The 20238-nt window shown below is 18.9% G+C and overlaps 6 protein-coding genes across 6 annotated transcripts; 2 read left to right on the top strand and 4 right to left on the bottom strand.

Annotated features, from left to right (window-relative positions):
• Nucleotides 1-854: 854 nt before the first annotated feature.
• PARN (poly(A)-specific ribonuclease PARN, putative) lies at nt 855-3284 on the bottom strand (the record flags this gene model as incomplete). The annotated part of the gene is made up of 1 exon (XM_028678175.1): nt 855-3284. The coding sequence occupies one exon, from the start codon at nt 3282-3284 to the stop codon at nt 855-857; it is 2430 nt and encodes an 809-aa protein (XP_028534491.1).
• Nucleotides 3285-4555: 1271 nt separating this feature from the next.
• Nucleotides 4556-9787, bottom strand: PRELSG_1237400 (conserved Plasmodium protein, unknown function; the record flags this gene model as incomplete). The annotated part of the gene is made up of 1 exon (XM_028678174.1): nt 4556-9787. The coding sequence occupies one exon, from the start codon at nt 9785-9787 to the stop codon at nt 4556-4558; it is 5232 nt and encodes a 1743-aa protein (XP_028534490.1).
• A 1137-nt stretch (nt 9788-10924) lies between these two features.
• Nucleotides 10925-12107, bottom strand: DPCK (dephospho-CoA kinase, putative; the record flags this gene model as incomplete). Its single annotated transcript, XM_028678173.1, has 2 exons — nt 10925-11054; nt 11413-12107. 2 exons carry the CDS (start codon nt 12105-12107, stop codon nt 10925-10927), a joined length of 825 nt encoding a protein of 274 aa, XP_028534489.1.
• Nucleotides 12108-13384: 1277 nt separating this feature from the next.
• On the bottom strand, nt 13385-14551 carry PRELSG_1237200 (zinc finger protein, putative; the record flags this gene model as incomplete). The annotated part of the gene is made up of 1 exon (XM_028678172.1): nt 13385-14551. One exon carries the CDS (start codon nt 14549-14551, stop codon nt 13385-13387), a length of 1167 nt encoding a protein of 388 aa, XP_028534488.1.
• Nucleotides 14552-15473: 922 nt separating this feature from the next.
• HSP90 (heat shock protein 90, putative) lies at nt 15474-18143 on the top strand (the record flags this gene model as incomplete). The annotated part of the gene is made up of 1 exon (XM_028678171.1): nt 15474-18143. One exon carries the CDS (start codon nt 15474-15476, stop codon nt 18141-18143), a length of 2670 nt encoding a protein of 889 aa, XP_028534487.1.
• Nucleotides 18144-19031: 888 nt separating this feature from the next.
• Nucleotides 19032-20220, top strand: PRELSG_1237000 (conserved Plasmodium protein, unknown function; the record flags this gene model as incomplete). The annotated part of the gene is made up of 4 exons (XM_028678170.1): nt 19032-19132; nt 19214-19411; nt 19755-19902; nt 19984-20220. The coding sequence occupies 4 exons, from the start codon at nt 19032-19034 to the stop codon at nt 20218-20220; spliced, it is 684 nt and encodes a 227-aa protein (XP_028534486.1).
• Nucleotides 20221-20238: the final 18 nt, after the last annotated feature.

Below are 20238 nucleotides of genomic sequence, written 5' to 3'. Positions count from 1 at the left end.
AAAAAATTGAAAAAAAAAAAAAAAACTGATTTACATATAATTTAAAGTTTAATATTTTATTTTGATATCATAAAAAGATTACATTTTAAAAGCTTGGGATACTTAAGAAATATTTGATGTTATTTATGCAAAGCTAATTTATCTTTATAAAAAATATTTAATTTTTTTTTTTTAAAAAATATTAAATTTATTTATAAACAATAAATAATATTTAATTATTTATGAATAAAATTAGTTAAAAAATGCTATTATTTTTATTTTAGAATATATGTTTTCAATAATTGATACACTTTTAGCATATTACTAATGTACATTTTAATTTTCATTCATATATAGTATTAACTTATTTTTATTCTCCATTAATTTACTTTATTTTTTTTTAATTAAACAGTAATTATTTTTTTTTAATTTAAAGTTTCATTTGCTTGATTTATTTTTCATAAATAATTAAATAGAAAAGTAATTATTTTTTTAGTTAAATTTTTATCTTATTTGAAAAGAACCTATGCAAATGTATTTATTTACGGAATAGTCTTAGTAAATAAAAATATATATATGGGTAATAATAGATGTAATATATATAATAGAACAATTATAATTAGAAAAAAATTATTAATTATAAATATATTTTATTAAAAAAAAAGAAAAAATACAAATTAATTTTTTTGAAGTAAAATGAAACAGAATAAAATAATTTTTAACAAATTAAAAAAAATTTATAAAATAGTTTAGTAAAATTTAAAAATAAAAATAAAAAAAATTATAGTGTTCTTTATTAAGTAATCTTATGTTTTTTTTATTGATATATGCCAAAAGCACATTTATATTTTGCTTATCTTTTAACATAATTTTAATTATTTGGATTTAAATTTATTTAAATATTCTTCATAAGTACACAATTTAAATTGAGGATTTTTTAACATTTTGTAAATCATTTTTATATTTTTAGCATCATCATCACTTTTTGCTATAATCCAGCATGATTGATCATCTACCTTACTTAATGTTATCCAAATTGGTGACCATATTTTCATTATTTCCCATTTTTTAAAATAATTTGGGTAATCATACATATAAAAATGTCTTGCCATTTCATAATTTTCTGCACTAGTTAGAGAAACAACATTTGGTTGTGTTTTTACAATTTTTATTTTGTTAGACATACTTAAAAAAATATCAAAAAAACACTTTGAATTTTCATTTATTTTATTTTTTTTATAAAAATATATATCTTTCCACATGATATTATTTCTTTTTAAAATGTAGTGACACTGAAATATAAAAAGTAAACAAGTTAATAGACTATCATAACCAGCATTATGTTCATCACTACTTAGAATATTTTTATCTCCTGAGTTATTTATAGAATATTTTTCTCTGTTAGAGTAATTATAATTATTATTATTTGATACACTTACATATTCCTGCTTGTTATTTTCTCTATTAATTTTTTTCTTTTCTCTAAAAGACTCCTCTTTTTCTAGGATATCATTACTATTGTTATTTACTTTTTCATTAAAAGATATATTGTTTTTTGCATTTATAAAAGGGGCAAAACATTGTGGAAGATCAAAATGATCATTCATAAGATTAAAAAAAAAGTCGAAATCATTACTTGAAGAAATTAAGGTAGCCATATATTCACATAAACCTTTTAATGTTGCTGGTCCATTTAATGCGTATAAATATTCATTAGTTTCATTCATAAATTTTGTATCAAAAGTATGAGGAAACAATTCTGTCCATTTTTTTTTAAATTCATTAATAGATTTTGGTAAGTCATGATAAAATGTTTGATATATGTGTAGAATATCATAAAAGCAATTATGCCCTATAATTATTTTTCTATTTTTTATAATTTCATCAAATAATAATCTTACACCTATAATTTGATTTATTTTCTCTATTTCTAATTCCAGTGACTTTATTTGTTCTTTATATGAATCTTTTTCTGTTCTATATATTGCTAAATGCTTTTTATCGTTAACCTTAACTGATATACAAAAAATTGAGTTAAAGTATTTAGTTATTAATGTATGCGCAAGAAGTCGAAGGTATGGATTTTCTACTTCTATGTGTAAAGGATAACTAGAGATGTCGTTAATTTCTCTTATATCATATTTATCATTTGTTTTTTCGCAGTTACTAATATTTTCATTATTGCTAAATGCACTATTATGCTTATTACTATCATCGTTATCGTTACTATTATTGTTGTTACAATCAACCCTATTGCTCATAATATTTTTATAAGTAACCTTTTCTTCCAAAGTGCTATCATCGGTATAATTTTTGTTCATATTAATAAGGCTATAATTTTTATGTTTATTTATTTCAGCATCAGTATCTCTAAAAGATGATGAAAATTCTTTCTCATCCTTTGATTTATCTGAATCCTCAGTATTTATATAATTAGAAGATTTTATTTGCACATTTTTACTTTTATCCACTTCATTAACTGAATTATTTTTTTTGTTTACAGTGTTGTCATTATTTATCCAAATTCCAATTTTCTTTATTATTTCAATAACTGCTTCTTTATCTTCTTCATCAACAATTTTATTATTTTCTATTTCATTAATAATTTTATTTATATCAATTTTTTCTTCATGGTTATAAGTTTTTGTACTACACTTATTTAACAAATTTTTTAATTCGTCAATTTTTTCAATAATGTTTTTCTTTTTTTCTTCTTCTTCATTTGGCCTTAAGTAACCTACACCATTAAATATCCATTCATTAAAATCAAAATTATTTTCTTTTAAAAAAATTAATGTTGTCGTTGATACACTAAAATATTTATTTTCTTTTGGAAAAACATAAATACAATAAGGTGATATATTCCATTTTTGATTATTATGTATGTCATTTTCTATGTTTTTTTCTTTTCTATTATTTAAAACTTTTATATTATGTAAATTTTTTTTTATTATTTTGCTTTCTGTGGGATTATTCATATTTTCTATCATATCATTTTTTTTTGCAATTGTTATTCCTATTTGACATGGGAAGAAAGATTTTGCTCCAAAACAATGTGCTTCATAACTAGAATCAATAGAAATATATCTTTCATCTTTTAAATGTAATCCTGTATATTCAACGTCAATAGAAACAAAATCACAATCATTAATCTTATCTATTATTTCTTTATGTATGCTATTCCAATTATTTACGTTGACACTAGTAATTTTAGAATATTTTCTTTCTAATATATTATATTTCATAAAATTATTTTTTTTTAAAACAAAATTTTTGAAGAAGTAGTTCAATACACCTAACATCATAGAATATTATTTTATATCAAAAAAAAAAAAAAAAAATTTAAGAATAACTTCGCATTTCAACTCTCAAAAAACTTATATAAAATCCTCTCTTTTCTTTGAATAATCCAAAATAAAAATAAGATATAGAAAGAATAAATAATATTAATGTTAATATTAATAAAATACACTTAATAATAAGTACTATTTTTATATTTTTTTTAATTTATCGATAATGAAAAAGAAAAATAATTTTTTTCTATTTTTTTTTTTTTGTTTTAATTAAAAATAAAAATATAAAGTACAATAAGGTATCATAAAGATAAATATATAATTTCAAAATTGATTAATTTTTATAAAATTTCCTCTTAAGAGTAATATTCAATATGTAAATTGAGAAAATTTTTCATATATAGAAATAATCACTATCAAATGCCATAGGATTTATTGAAGTTATATAAGCATATCATTTTAACGATGCATATAGAAATAACCTAATAGTTTCTTTTAATTCAATAATCATACTTCAGAAAGATAAAAAAAAAAAAAAAAAAGAAAATAATAAATATTGATTTCTTATATTTATAATAGAATTAAAAAAATTTAATATTTTATTATGTTCTCATTTAAAATTATATATATATAAAAACATAAATTATTTTAGTAACACCATTTTATGTAGAATGAATCAAAAAAAAAAAAAAAAAATGCGTTTGAATATATATATATATAATAAAAATATATATATTTTTTTTTAAATTTACAAAAATTTACAAATAATTTAACAAAACACAAAAAAGAATATATATATATATATATATATTAAAAAAGACTCAGTATACAGAGATAAAAATAAATGTTTTAATAAATGAAGAAAAAATTTAAATGTACTAACATCAAAATAACAAAAAAAAAAAAAGAAAACCTATAAAAAATTTGTTAAATTTAATAGGAAATATATTTTATATTTATTATTTTTAAACATATATTATCTTTTACTTAAATCATAAATGAATATATTTATTTTAAATAAATATAAATAGATATAAATAAAATTTTTTTTTATTAATTTTTTTTTTTTTTTACATAATGTAATTGCGTATGAACATATATCTTAAAATAATATTTTCTATACTTTTAGATATATGAATCCAAAAAAAAAAAAAAAAGAACAGATAATAGAAAATATAATTTTAATGTATTTATAAAAAATAAAATAAAACAAAAAGAGCATATTTATTAGTTCATTTTTTATTATCTAGTAAAAAGTGCTTTTTATTAAGAAATTTATTTTTCTAATGTTTTTTATTTTTCTGATCCATTTGATCTACATTATTTTCATTCTGATAAATATTCAATGGTATGTTGCTGTAACTAGATAGATTATTTGTGTTATATAAATGAGATGTGTTGTTATATTTATCCAAATCATAGTTATTAAAAGAGTAATTATCAGAAGGGTTATCATACTTATAATTATAATTTTCTATAAGATTTTGCACATTGAATTTATTTTTAACATTTAAATCAATAAGATTGTTTAAGTTAGATGCTGCAGTACTATCTATTTTACTTTTATTATTTAATAATATTTGATCATATCTATTATCGTTGTCACTTAAATCAATGTTCCGATTAATACTATTAATATCAATATTGTTTGGTATATTACTTTCATAATTTAATTTGTTATTAATATTTAAGCCTAACTCAAAATCACGAATGTTATAATTGCTAATATCATTATGTATAGTATTAGATATATCATTAATATGATTTGTATGTTTTAAATTGGCGATGTCTAACATAGAATTATATGAATTCAAATTATAATTATTTGCACAATTTCTTGTTGAATTATATATTGAATTACTATTATTGCTATTATTCATATAACTATTCAAAATATTTGAGTATTTGTCAATTAAATAATTATTATTTAAATTATTACTATTATTGTAATCTATATTTGTTATATTTGTATTACTATTCAAGAGGTTTTTATCAGCTTTTGTAGATATATTATTTTTATTATATTGATTTATGTCATTTTGTTGTATGTTTTTATTATGATAAATATTATTATATAATAAATTACTAAAATTGTTAACTATTCTTTTTTCTATAAAATCATTATTTCTATCTATATTTATCTTCTGTATATTGTGTGATACATCATTTATTGAAATGCTTGTATCATTTAAAAGGTTGTTAGAGTATAGTTCTTTTTTATCTAAGTAACAGTTATCACTAATTTTTAAACTTTCCATATCTTCATATTCCATTTTATTATCATTACTTTTATTTAAACGAATGTTTTTATTGTTTTCAACAGTATCTTCATCTATTTGTACATTTTTCTCTATATTTTCACTTTTATTTTTCATTCGAGATTCTTTGATCTTAGTTACATAATTATTGAAATCTAATATGGTTAGTAAATGAGCAAGGTGAGCATGATTAGAATTAGAACTTATATTTATCATTTCATTAAGAACACAAATAAGTTTTTCATTAAATGTGTCATTATATTGTAATAATTTGTCAATAACCTGATTTAAATCTTCATTTTTATCATCATAGTTTTCATTACTTTTATTATTTTCTTCGAAATTTTTGTCTTCATCTTTTTCATTAATCATTTCATAATTTAAAATATCAGTAAATAACTCGTTTTCTATCAAACATTGGAAAAAGTAACAAAATTTAAAAGATATATCCACTAATTCAATTAATGGAGTAGTTAAATTTTGAACACGCAAAAAACATTTTGTCGCTATTTGAGAAATATATAAATCATGAATTGATTTTGTATATTCAAAATCTTTTGATTTATGAATTTGAGTAGTCATTAGTCTATATTCATGATTAATAATATCTTCTTGTAAATATTTAATTAAATGAAAGAAGAAGAATTGCATTTTATATCTAATAGAAAATAAAAAAGAAAATAATAAAGCCCCTCTTTTATACTTTAAATATTTATATAAGCGCCTATTGTGATAACACAAAATTTTTAAATTATAATATATTCTACCTAAAAGAAACAAAAATTGAAATATAGAATTATATGTATATATAGTATTAGTATTAATAATTAAAGCTATCGGCCAAGTAAGTTTAAAATAAATTTCTATATTATTCCATAAATTCAAACCACTATGAATTTTTATATTTTTATTTATTTGCTTATCATAAAATATTAATGTTTCATTATCTATATCAATTTCAGGGATTTCTATAGGAGATTTATAAGATTGATGAAACCATTTACATATTTCAACTGAACAATCATAAGAGCTAAATAATAGTGAGTTTTTTGATTTCTGTTTTTTTTTTTTTTTTTTATAATCTATTTTATCTAATTCATTAATATTGTTATTATATAAGATAATTTTATTTATATTATCTATTTCTTTTTGTATGATTTCTTTGCTTTCTTTATTTTCTACATTAAAAAAATTTTTTTTGTAAATAGTAGAATCAACATTTAATGTTTCACCATAAAAATTCTTAAACCATTCATTTAATTTATTTTTTTTTTTTAGCAATTTATGTTTAAATAATATTGGGCATGTATAAAATCCTATATATGCATTACCAATGTCTAAGGTAAACGCTTGAGTCATATCTAATGCTCTAATATGAATAATAGGTTTTATCTTATTTTTCTGATTATTTAAGTTTATATTATATTCATCTAATTTTTGTATATATACACTAAAAGAGTGTTTTAGACAGTTTATTCTCACACGGAATTTAGTTAAAGTATTTTTATTAATATCAGGAAAAATTTGTTTATTACTCTGAATTTTTAATACAGGTATTTTAGTTGCTTTATTATCATTATAGCACATATTTTCATTTAATAAATTATCTTCATTTGTTATATTTGTATTATTTTTATTTTTTTTTATATAATTTTCTTCATTCTCTATATCATCATACTTTTTTTTATTTTCTTTGTTTATGTTATCTTCTAATAATTTATTATTTAAAATAGATTCTTTTGTGTAGTCAACAGAATAAGTATTGTTGTTATGGACAAATGAAGAAATTCCCTTTCCTCCTATATATAGAGAAACTTCTATTTCCACGTCTCCTAAAATTACTTCATTTAAGTTAACTGAATTCTCATTACTGCCATTTACCCTGTTTTCAGTTAAATGCTTTTTTTTATCTTTTTTTTCATAAAATTTTACTTTAATTTCAACAGACAAGCAATCTCCCAAAGATCCCCAATATCCTAAAGAACTATCTAATATATCTGTTTTATATAGTAAAGGATTTCTTACTGAATGAATAACTAAAGCAAAACAGGAACCAACAAGAAAATCATTTTCCTTTAATTTTTTCGTATCATTATTTATGATATTTTCATTTGTACTAGTTTCTTTTTTTTCTATGTAAATTGACTTATTATCAAAGAAATTATTAAAATTAACGGAAAAATCAAAACCGTGTTTGAATCCTCTTAATATTTGTTGTCTGTAGTTGTTAATGCATACGCTAAAAATATTATCATAATCATAATATTTTTTCTTAAACAAAGTTTGTATTCCTTTAAAGAAGTCATTTAAAACAATCTTCTTATCGTAAATATAGCTCATACCACCTAATATTAAATTATCGTATTTTTCTTTTTCAAAAGAATCATAGGAAAATTTTTTATGAGATATCCTAGGATAAAAATATTTAGAAATAATATTTTCAGAATTATCAGCATTGAACATATATGCATTTGTACCACTAAAAAAGTTAGATTCATTTTCATTATTATTATACTCTGTAAAAAGAGAATTTTCATAGCTGTTTAATTTTAATTTATCCTTTTTATTTTCATATTTAGATTTACAGTAATCTTCTACTAATGTAGAAGAATTTTTCCATGCTAAAATTTTTAGCAGAATTTCATTTTTAGAATTTGGAGGGGTATGCATTAATGACCAAGATTTTTCTAAAAAATAATCATAAAAATCTCCATTGTTTAATAAATATATATCTTTAAATAGATCAAATATTTTAATTAAATTTATATCCTTAACTATATATTTCCACAATTTATAAGCTATTATACTTCTAATTTTTTCAATAGAAATGTCAAATATTTCTTTGCAGTATAAGTTCAGAGTATCTTTTTCAGATTCAGATGATTTATCATATGAACTATTAGAGCTACTTGAACAAGAAACAGATAAAGCACTAGTATAAGTATTTTGATCATTTGTGTGATTTTCATGGCACATGTTATAATTTGCATTGTCCCAACTATTTTTATAACTCTTATAAGGTTTTTCATTAAAAGCTTTTGATAATATATTTGTAATTGAAAACAATTTTATTATATCATTGGTATTCCATTTATTACTTCTAATTAATATACGTACTGATTTCCCTATAAAGAGAATTTTTCTCCCTACAATTTTATCTATACAACATTCAGGAAGATTAGAAATTGATTGAAAAAATAAATAGTTCCATTCAAAATTTAAACTTTGTACATTTGTTAATGTTAGATTTTCATATAATTCTTCTGGTGATAAAAATATTTTTTTATCATCAGAATAAATAAATTGTCTTTTTTGAATAAAAAATTCATAATATGGGTCTATTAATTGACCGTACAATATCCATGAAAAAATTTGATGTAATAAAATTTTTCCTAGATTTTTAAAATATTTGTGGTAAATACTTTTAGTTCTTGAATTCCCACTTAAACAATTTTCATATAAATAATCCATAATTTCTTTTGTTTTATTTCTACTTTCCCCTTCTGATACATTTTGTTCTTCTCTTTTCTGAAACTCTAAATATTTTTTTATGATATTTATTATTATTATTATTTCTTCTCTTTTTTTTTCTAACATTGTTAATATCTGTGTTAATGGAGTATTATTATTATTATTTATGTACTCCTCAATTTCACTAATTTTTTTTAAATATTTTTTTATAAACTTATTTATTTCATTGCATAATCCATTTGCATAATATCCATAGGGATTTACATTATTTAAACTTTTTATTTTTTTTAATATAACACCAAAATAATTATCTATTTCATTTCTATCTTTAACACTGTTTTTTTTATAGGATGTATTCAAATTATAATCATCTTCAGTTTTTTCATCGGTAGATGATTCATAAGAAGACGAACTAAATGAAGAAGAATTAACAGTAGTTGACGTATTGTTATCTCTTTCTAAATTTTCATTAATAACACTAATTTTTTTTTTTTCTCCATTTAATTTATTAAATTTGTGTATATGAGTTAAATTTTTATAAATGGTATTTTTTTTAACTAATAGGCAAAATATATTTATTATATAAAAATAGTAACCTAACTCTACAATCTCATTAATTATCTTTATTTCCGAATTCAGAAATATATGAATATTATTATTGACTTCGAAACCATATTCATCAATATTTACATTATTTTCATTTAATGTTTTCTTCTTTTTTTTTTCCACTAAAATAATTATATCTCCTGTTTGCCCTATCAAACTTAAGATTATTTCATGTATCATTTTCAGATCAAGTAACTTTAATATATATATATATATATCTTTATTTATAATATAATGTTTTCAGTTTTGTATGAACATTTTTATTTTATTTTTTTATTTTATTTTATTTTTTTTTTTTTTTATTAACAATAATATATGTGTAACTTGAACACTTTATATAAGTGAAGAATAAGAAATATAGTAAAATCTACAAAGCATAATTATTGTTTATAATTACTTTAAATTATTTGTAATATATTTCATTATAAAAGAAAGGAATTTTATTTTGAATATTATCTTAATATTTACATTAATATTTTCCTCTTAATATTTTACTCCTTTATTTATGATACTTAAGAATATATTTTAAAAATAAACAAGTTTATTTTAATTTAATATTATTATTTCATATTTTTTTAAATATAATTATGTATATTTAAAAAATGTGTTATGCTAAATTTTAATGTACATATATATATTTGTTTTTTAGCATTTTCTTCTAATTTATTTTATTTCGTTTTTTTCTGTCATGTTTTCTTTTTCTTATTTTACTTTTTTAATGTTATATTCCTTTGTGTAAATTTACTTTATTGTTTTTTTCTTTTTAGCTTAATTTTATATTTTTTTTTTCTATATATATATATACATGTATATTTCTTCAAAATATTTTTTATTATCAAAATAAACTATTAAAATAAGTTATAAACACCTTATATATAAGAAAAAAAAAAGTAGAAAGATCTGTCATATTTTTTTTTTTTTTTTTTGTCAAATAAGAATATTACTACAAAATTACATTTTTTAATAAAATAAAAAAATTTTAAATGATTTACTAAAAACGATAAATTTTTATAGTAAATACTTAAGTTAGTATAAAATAGGAAAAAATTACTAATAAAAATTTTTTATGATATATATTAAAAAAGATACAAAAAAAAAAAATATATATATATAATTTATTAAATGCTTTAAAAATTAAAATCTAATAAAACTAATGTAATAAAATTAATTAAATAAAAAAAAAAAAAAATTAGGAATATAATATCCACACAATTCTTGTTTTATGTATAAAAAAAAAAATGTTTTATAATTGTAAATAAGAATTATTAATTAATAGCTTTATCTTCTTTGTCATGAATCATTTTATATATATATAAATTAAAAGAAAAAACTTTTTAAATATTTGTTATAAACTACATCACACTTCATTTGTAAGTCTAACAAATCTCCATCATTGTTTATTATAATATCTGCATATTTCATTTTTTCATCTGTAGGTAATTGATTTCTTAAAAAAAAGAAAAAAAGATATATTAATATATATATCAAGCATTTATGAAAAAAAAAAAAAAACGATATTCATAATTATAAGGAAGAAACAATCATTTCATTAATTAAAGAAAAAAAAAAAAATTATTTGAATTCAAAAAATTAACAAATTATATAAATTATGAAATAAATATTTATGTAAATTAAAAATAATGATGAAATTCTATGAATTAATATTTAGAAAAATATACACATGTAAAAAAAGAAGAAAAAAAGACAATATGTGTTTACAAAAAAAAAAAAAAAAAAAAAAAAAGTTAAAACTTAAAAAAAAAAAATATAAATATAAATTAAAAAAAAATACATTTTTTTATTACTTTATTATACTCATGGCAGTGTCATATGTACAATTTTTATCTCTAGATAATATACGTTTGATTTGATTCCTTACAGATGATTTTAACAATATAACAGGGCTAGTTAATAAATATAATTTTGTTTCTATTAATAAAGGTGCTTCTATAGCTACATTATATTTAAAATACAAAAATTTATATTTTAAACATTCTTTAATTATTTGTAGAATTATGTAAGTATGTGTAATTTTATTTATATATCTAACATTTTCTTCATTATTAAAAACAATTTTCCTTAATAAAGTTCTGTTAATAGTTTTATCATTATTTAAAATATCTTCTCCAAAATGTTTTAAAATTTTTTTATAACAAATGGATCCTTTTTTGTATATTTTGTTTGTTATTTCATCTGCGTTAATAACAACAACATTTTTTTTTTTTAAAAAATTACAAAACGTAGATTTTCCCACTGCTATACCTCCTGTTATCCCGATTAAACATAAATAGTTCCCCAAAAAAAAATTAAAAATTCCAAATAAACCAAAAAATTTATTTATGCTTATTAAAAAGGTATTCATAACTATTGTGCTAAATAAAGCATATTTGTGATTTTCTATTTTCTTGAATTTATTTTTTCTATTTATAAATCCTATGGGAATTGAACCTAGAGCCAGGAAGCATAAAATACATTTGTCAAAAAAAATTGTTAAAAACATAATTATTTTTCCATACAATCATATTTTATTTTTACTCTATATTATTTTATTCTACTCAATATTGCTAAAATTTCCTTTTTGCTTTATTTTTAAGATATTTAAAAAAATACTTATAAATATATATAAAAAGAATATTATTGCTCTTCAAAAAAAAGGATTGACTTATTTATTATGCAACATTTGATATACTCTTATATATTCAATTATGAGTATAATAAATACATTTAATACGTTTATATTTATAGGGATATAATTACATTTAATATGTACATATAATAAATATGCATTTAAATAATAAATAAATGGTGTGATAGGTATATAAAAATCATATATATTAAAAATAAATAAACATATATTTATACATTTGTGTCATCATAAAATGATAAAGTATTGCACATATTGTAAAAGAGCAATATTTAACTAAAAATCAATTTTATCTTTTAAAATTTATGTGGTATAAATCTTCGCACAATCTTTTTTTTTTTTTAAAGATACATTTAACATTAAAGTTTTTAATTTTTTAAAATTAAAAAAAAAAATTTTATACAAATGAATAAAATGCCTTGAGAATTTATTTGAATTTAATGATAAAGATACCTTAGCAAAAAAAAAAAAAAAAATAAAAAAATAAAAAAATATATTTACAAATTTCGCTATACATTTATTTTTGCTTTCGGTTTAAATTTAGAATTTGTTAAGAATATATATGTAATATATAGAGAGAAAGATACTTTTATTTAAATACTAAATCGGCAATACTAAATTTTAATTAAAAAAAAATATATAAAATAAAATATATAATAAAATAAAATAAAATAAATATTCTTTTTATATAACTGAAAAAAAAAGAAAAATATTTATATAGCCTTAAATTAAGAAAGTAAAAATAAATAAAATGATACATAATAAATAAATTATAATACTATGAAGTGTATTGGTTTATAGTCAAATAATGCAATTTATAGTAAAAATTAAGCAAATTTATATTAACAAAATATAATACATTAAATTTAAAAAATATTTTATAAATTAAAAAAAAAATATATTAGTATTGTTAAATGATATAAAAAATTAAATGTATATTTATATAAAAATATACTACAACAATAAATAAAATCATAATATATATGTAAAGGCTAACACATATATATAATAATTAAAAATAAATAGAAAATATGTATGTGCAATATATTTCAATAGATGATTAAAATATACAATTGCTAGATAAAAAAATAGCAAAAAAAGAAAAAAAAAAAAAAAGAATTAAATATTCCAAATTAGCTGTTAGTTTTTTTTTTATTTAAAAGATCAATAATATTTTGCGCAGAGTTCATAATACCACTTAATTGTAGTCCACATTTGATGCATTTTTTATTTTTTTGAAACATTTCAATAAAGCATTTTTCACAAAAATAATGTAAACATTCAGTAACACTTGGATTCATTTCTAATTTCCATTTTTTTTTGCATTTTAAACATGCAAAAGGAAGAGAATTTTCATCATCACTCGAACTTGCATCAGATGATTTTTCTTTTTCTGAACAAGACGATATTATAGATGAAGAGGAAAAAGAATTTTCATTATTATAATTCTCATTCTCATCTTTTTCTTCATTATTTTCATTTAAATTAATTAATTTTTTTTCTTTTTCTTTTAACTTTTTTAACATTTTTTCATTCCATTTTTCTAATTTCTCTTTTCTTAATGCTTCATTTCTTTTTCGTTTCTCTTCATATTCTTGCTCTATTTTCCACCCACTTTTATAGTCACTTCTATCATGTAAATAAATACAAGTATCCCCAAAACCACAATATCCTGTTTCTTTATAATCTTTGCATATACATGGTTCATAATCAATTCTTAAAGTCATTCTAACATTAGCACCACTATTTCTTACAGGCCCATATAATCCTGTATATTTATTTTTTGCTAAACTATCTTTTTTTATCATTAATGCTTTTTCATATGCATCTTTACCTCTATAAATATTGTCTTTTAAATTTCCTTTTAATATTTCTTCTCCTATTTTAATATTTCTTTCCATTATTGCTCTATGATCATGTTTGGAATCTTGATCTATTTCATAAGATCCATAATTTTTCGAAACATTATCATCTCCCTTATATATAAAATCCTCTGTAGTTTCAGTTGCTTCTTTAATATTTTCACTTTTTGACTGTATTAATTTATTTTGTTTTTTTAAATGTAAAGATTTTTCTTCATTCATTTTTTTTAATTTTTTTTTAAATAAATATTTACAAACTATATCATCATCACTATTTTCCTTTTCATTTTTATTCCTTTTGCTATGAAATATATCTTTTTTGCCAACTACATTATAATTTTCTTCTTTACTACTATCTTCTCCATTCTCTTCTTCATTTTTTATATCTTCTAATTTTTTTCTATTTTTTAAATTACTTACAGATCTTTTCTTAAACATCTTTTTTTTTTTTCCCTTAAAATTATTTTATTTTATTATTTATAATACTTTTTATTTAAATACCAAATAATATTTCATTTTTCTTCTGATATTTTCTTAATTCATAATCAAATACTATGTAACTTTTTTACTTTTTTTCTTTATATATATATATATATATATATATATATATATATATATATATATATATATATACTTATACGATAGTTACATTTAATTCAGAAAAAATACTACAAACAAAATTGGAAACCTTCATTAAGGAACTTTTCTTTATAAAAATAAAAAAGTTTTTTAAAAATGAATCTCTTCTTATTTAATAAATTGATTATACTGTTTATTAAATTATTTATAAAATAACTTATCTATTTATTTTTGCTATATTTACTATTTTTATTTATCCGTATTTTAAATTTATTTGTTTTAATATTTTTTTTTATGTCCCTTTTTTAAATATATCTTAAATTTGTACCAATAAATTCGCATAATTTTCTAGCATATACATTAAATTATTTTTAATTTTATTTTTAATAGATCAAAATAATAAAAATAAAAAAGTAATTAAAAAAAAATCCTTAAATTATTTAAGAGATTTTATGTATTCAAAATATGTGAAAGTATAAAATTATCGAAAAAAGCTTCTCATATGACAAAATATTAAAATGAAAAATAATTAAAATATTTTTATAAGAAAATATTAATTAAAAGAAGTAAAACTATGTTATTACATATATATATATATAAGCGCTTTTAATTATAATTTTATCATATTCTTTTTGATGTTTAGTATTTTTACGTAGCTGTTTTAAAATAATACATATTTGTGTATATTTTATTTTTATAAAAAAAAATAAAACATAAAAATTTTTATGTTCCTATTAAAAATCAGAGAGATTAAAAAAAAAAACACATGAAACTATAAAAAATGCAAAATGCTTATTTTGGCAATAAAATAAAACTAACATTATATTTTTTTTTTGTTGTGTTTTTAAAATCATATGATAAAATTGAAGCTTATAATTTATCTAGGAATATAGAAAAATTAAGTTATATATTAAATTACCAGAATACGAATGGAAACATAAATGATAAGATAAATAAATCATGTTTGAAGAAAAAAGAATTTAGAAGAAAATTTTTAAAGAATTTTAATGATGATGTCAAAGTAATTAGGGAGGATATTTCATCAGATAGTTCACCTGTGGAAAAATATAATTTTAAAGCAGAAGTTAATAAAGTAATGGACATAATTGTTAATTCCTTATATACAGATAAGGATGTATTTTTAAGAGAGTTAATATCAAATGCCTCAGATGCATGTGATAAAAAAAGAATTATATTAGAAAACGATACATTAATGAAAGAAGCACACAAATTAAGCGAATCAGGAGTTAAAGAAGAACAGGTAGATATAAAGAATGATGAAGAAGTTAAAGAAGAAGGAGAAAAGAAAGAGGAAACTGAAGAAGTTAATGAAATTAAAAAATTAATAATAAAAATAAAACCTGATAAAGAAAAAAAAACATTAACAATAATTGATAATGGAATTGGTATGGATAAAAATGAATTAATAAACAATCTAGGAACCATAGCTCAGTCAGGAACTGCGAAATTTCTAAAACAAATTGAAGAGGGGAAGGCAGATAGTAACTTAATTGGTCAATTTGGTGTTGGTTTTTACTCATCTTTTCTCGTTTCTAATAAGGTAGAAGTGTTTACAAAAAAAGTAGATCAAATATATAGATGGTTTTCTGATTTAAATGGTAGTTTTATCGTGAATGAAATAAAAAAATATGATCAGGAATATGATGATATAAAAAGTAGTGGAACAAAAATTATTTTATATTTAAAGGAAGAATGTGATGAATATTTAGAAGATTATAAATTAAAGGAATTAATAAAAAAGTATTCTGAGTTTATTAAATTTCCAATTGAAATATGGTCAGAAAAAATAGATTATGAAAGAGTTCCGGATGATTCTGTATCTTTAAAAGATGGAGATAAAATGAAAATGAAAACTATTACAAAGAGGTATCATGAATGGGAAAAAATAAATGTACAATTGCCAATATGGAAACAAGATGAAAGAAAATTAACTGAAAATGATTATTATAGTTTTTATAAGCATACTTTTAAAGCCTATGATGACCCATTAGCTTATGTTCATTTTAATGTAGAGGGTCAAATTTCCTTTAACTCAATTTTATATATACCTGGATCTTTACCATGGGAATTAACTAAAAATATGTTTGATGAAGAATCAAGAGGAATAAGGTTATATGTGAAAAGAGTTTTTATAAATGACAAATTTTCAGAATCCATACCTAGATGGTTAACTTTTTTAAGGGGTATAGTAGATAGTGAAAATTTGCCATTAAATGTTGGAAGAGAAATTCTACAGAAATCTAAAATGTTATCAATTATTAATAAGAGGATTGTTCTTAAAAGTATTAGCATGATGAAAGGATTGAAGGAAAGTGGTGGAGATAAGTGGAATAAATTTATTAATACTTTTGGGAAATATCTCAAAATTGGTGTTGTAGAAGATAAAGAAAATCAAGAAGAAATTGCTTCTTTAGTTGAGTTTTATTCAATTAATAGTGGAGATAAAAAGATAGATCTCGATACCTATATAGAAAATATGAAAGAGGATCAAAAATGCATTTACTATATTTCGGGAGAAAATAAAAAAACAGTACAAAATTCTCCGTCTTTAGAAAAACTTAAAGCTCTAAATTATGATGTCTTATTTTCTTTAGAACCAATAGATGAATTCTGTTTATCTTCCTTAACAGTTAATAAATATAAAGGCTATGATGTTTTAGATGTAAACAAAGCTGATTTAAAATTAAAAAAAGAAAATAATCAAAACAAGAGTGATAATTTAGATAAATTAAAAATGCAATATGAAATATTATGTAGATGGTTACATAATAAATTTTCTCATAAAGTACATGAAGTCCGAATATCTGATCGTTTAATTAATTCTCCTGCTTTGTTAGTTCAAGGTGAAATGGGTATATCCCCTTCAATGCAAAAATATATGAAGCAACAAGCTACTGCTCAAGGAATTTCAGAAAATGAAATGTTTGGAGGACAAACAGCAAATCAACCAGTTTTAGAAATTAATCCTAATCATTTTATCATTAAACAGTTAAATCACTTAATACAAATAGATAAAATGAATTCACAAATCTCTGAAATTGCAGAGCAAATTTTTGATATTGCATCTATGCAAGGAGGATATACAATTGATGATACTGGACTTTTTGCAAAAAGAGTTATAAAAATGATGGAACAAAATGCACAAACATATTTGATAAATGTTCAAAAGAATAAAGAAAGTACTGAGGAAACTAGTTCATCTATTGATAGTTCTCTAGAAAAAAATACTGCTAATGATCCGACACAGGGAAATAGTTTAACTCAAAACGAAATTAATCAAGATGGTTCAAATGAAAATCAAGTAAATAAAAATGATGTGGATCAAACTAATATAAATAAAGATAAGAAAAGTGAAAATAATGTTAATCAAAATGATATAGATAAAAATTTCTTAAAAGATAAAGTTATTGACAATTCAGACAAAACATAATATATGTAAATAAAATATAAATGATTTATTTATTGAAAAATATATTAAAAGCTAATTTTAATGATACGAAAGAAAAAAAAAAAAAAATTAAAAAAATAATTTTATTAGAATTACAAAATTTTAATGGAAAATAAAGGAATATTTATATATTATTTTTTTTAATTTATTAAAAATTTTGAAGATTTCTAATTTTTTTTTCTTTTTTGATAAAAATTCAGAAAATAATATATTTCTGTTTTCTTCTCTTAAACAAACAATTTTAAATTAAAATTTATATTTCATTCATTTGTCTAATTACTTTAAATTTTCATTTTTTTTTTTTTTTTTTTTATAATATTATAGTTTTACTGCTTTTTTATTTTATTAGAATTTCTTCTTTATATAAAGATATTTTCAAATTTTTATTTTATAGTTGAACTATAAAATTAAAAATTTTTTTTTTAATAATTTTTATTAAATTAAATATATAATTGATTTTGTCTTACATAATTAGGTACATTTTACATACGATCTTATTTTTGTACTTTTATTTATATCTATACAATATATTTTTTATATATACATTTCTTATCTTGATTTATCTTTTAAGGCTATCAATTTCTTTGTTTCTTTTCATTATTTTCATAATATTATAATAAGATTTATATATTTTATTATTACCTTTTTTTTTTAAGTTTTAAGTATTTTTTTAATATAATAATAAAAATTGCTTATAAGTTAAACAAGGAAGAACATTAGTATATACGTACATTTATTACTTTTAAAAAAAATGAGAAGACATATATTATTCTTACATAATATGAGCATTTTTACATATTTTTTTTAATATATTTAATTAATCTTAATGATTAAGTTTCATTGCCCTTAATAATATATCTACATACGAAAATGCAAAAATTCATTGACAAAGTTAAGTTACAAAATACGCAAGGAAATAATTCCACTAACAAAATATTTCTAAATAAAAAAATACATTTTGATAATATATTGTAAAAATATAAAAAATGATATTTTAAAAAAATAAAAATGACATATATTAATATACATACATGATCTAATCCCCATTTTAGGAAAAAAAAAAATAGAGAAGCAACTAAAATAGAAGAAGTTCAGATATTAAATGTTGTTAAAAAATATTATCAAATGAAGTTAAAAAGAAAAGCTTTTTTAATAATTTTAAATGAATACTATAGAATACAAAGCATACTATGTGTAATTAAATTAAATGATATTTATAGAAAGAGGAAACTTGCTTTTTATGCCTTTTTGTAAATTAAAATAAAATAAAAATATTTTGTATAGACATATTATATTTTTCACTTTCTTTTTATTTTCCTATTTTCATTTAAATTTGTCTTTTCTTCTTCATTCTTTTCTATCTTTTATGTGACATATAATCTACAAAATTTTTTTATTTTTTCCTACTGTTTTTTTTATAATTTTATTGCTTAAATTTATTAGTGTATTATCTTATCTCTCTGGTATTGATATTTTATTTTATTTATTATTCCAGTATCTATATTTTTATAATCATTTTGCATATTTTTTTTTTTTTTTTTTCTATTTACAACTTATTTTTTTTTTTTTTTTTTTATCTTTTTGCTATATCAGAAAAAATAGATGGTCATGCAAAATAAAAAAATGTGTAACTGAATCAATAGATTATATCGTTGAAGTACATCAAAGAGTAAATTTAAAATTACTCTTTTTTAAAATTCTTAAAAATAAACTTTTCAATTCCAAAAAAAAATATTTAAAAGTAATATATATATATAGTTATAATTTATATATTTTTTATATATATGATCTATTATTATAATGTTTTTTTTTTTTTTTTAAGATAAAAAAAAAGAGAAATAAAAAAATTATGATGAATACATTTTATAAATGGTTTCATTTGTCTAAGATAAATTTAAATAATAAATTTGAAAAGGCTCATGATTATTATATTTTAAGAAAAAAAAAAAGAATTTTTTATCTTTGGAAAAGAATGATAGATGATGAAAATTTTTTTAAAAATATTGACATGACATTTTTCAAATTAGAAACAATAGCATCATCATGGAAAACAAAATGATTTTATTTATTTTATTAA

The sequence above is a fragment of the Plasmodium relictum genome (assembly GCF_900005765.1).
Source record: "Plasmodium relictum strain SGS1 genome assembly, chromosome: 12".
Taxonomy (NCBI): domain Eukaryota; phylum Apicomplexa; class Aconoidasida; order Haemosporida; family Plasmodiidae; genus Plasmodium; species Plasmodium relictum.
This window is presented reverse-complemented; position numbering and strand designations above follow the sequence as displayed.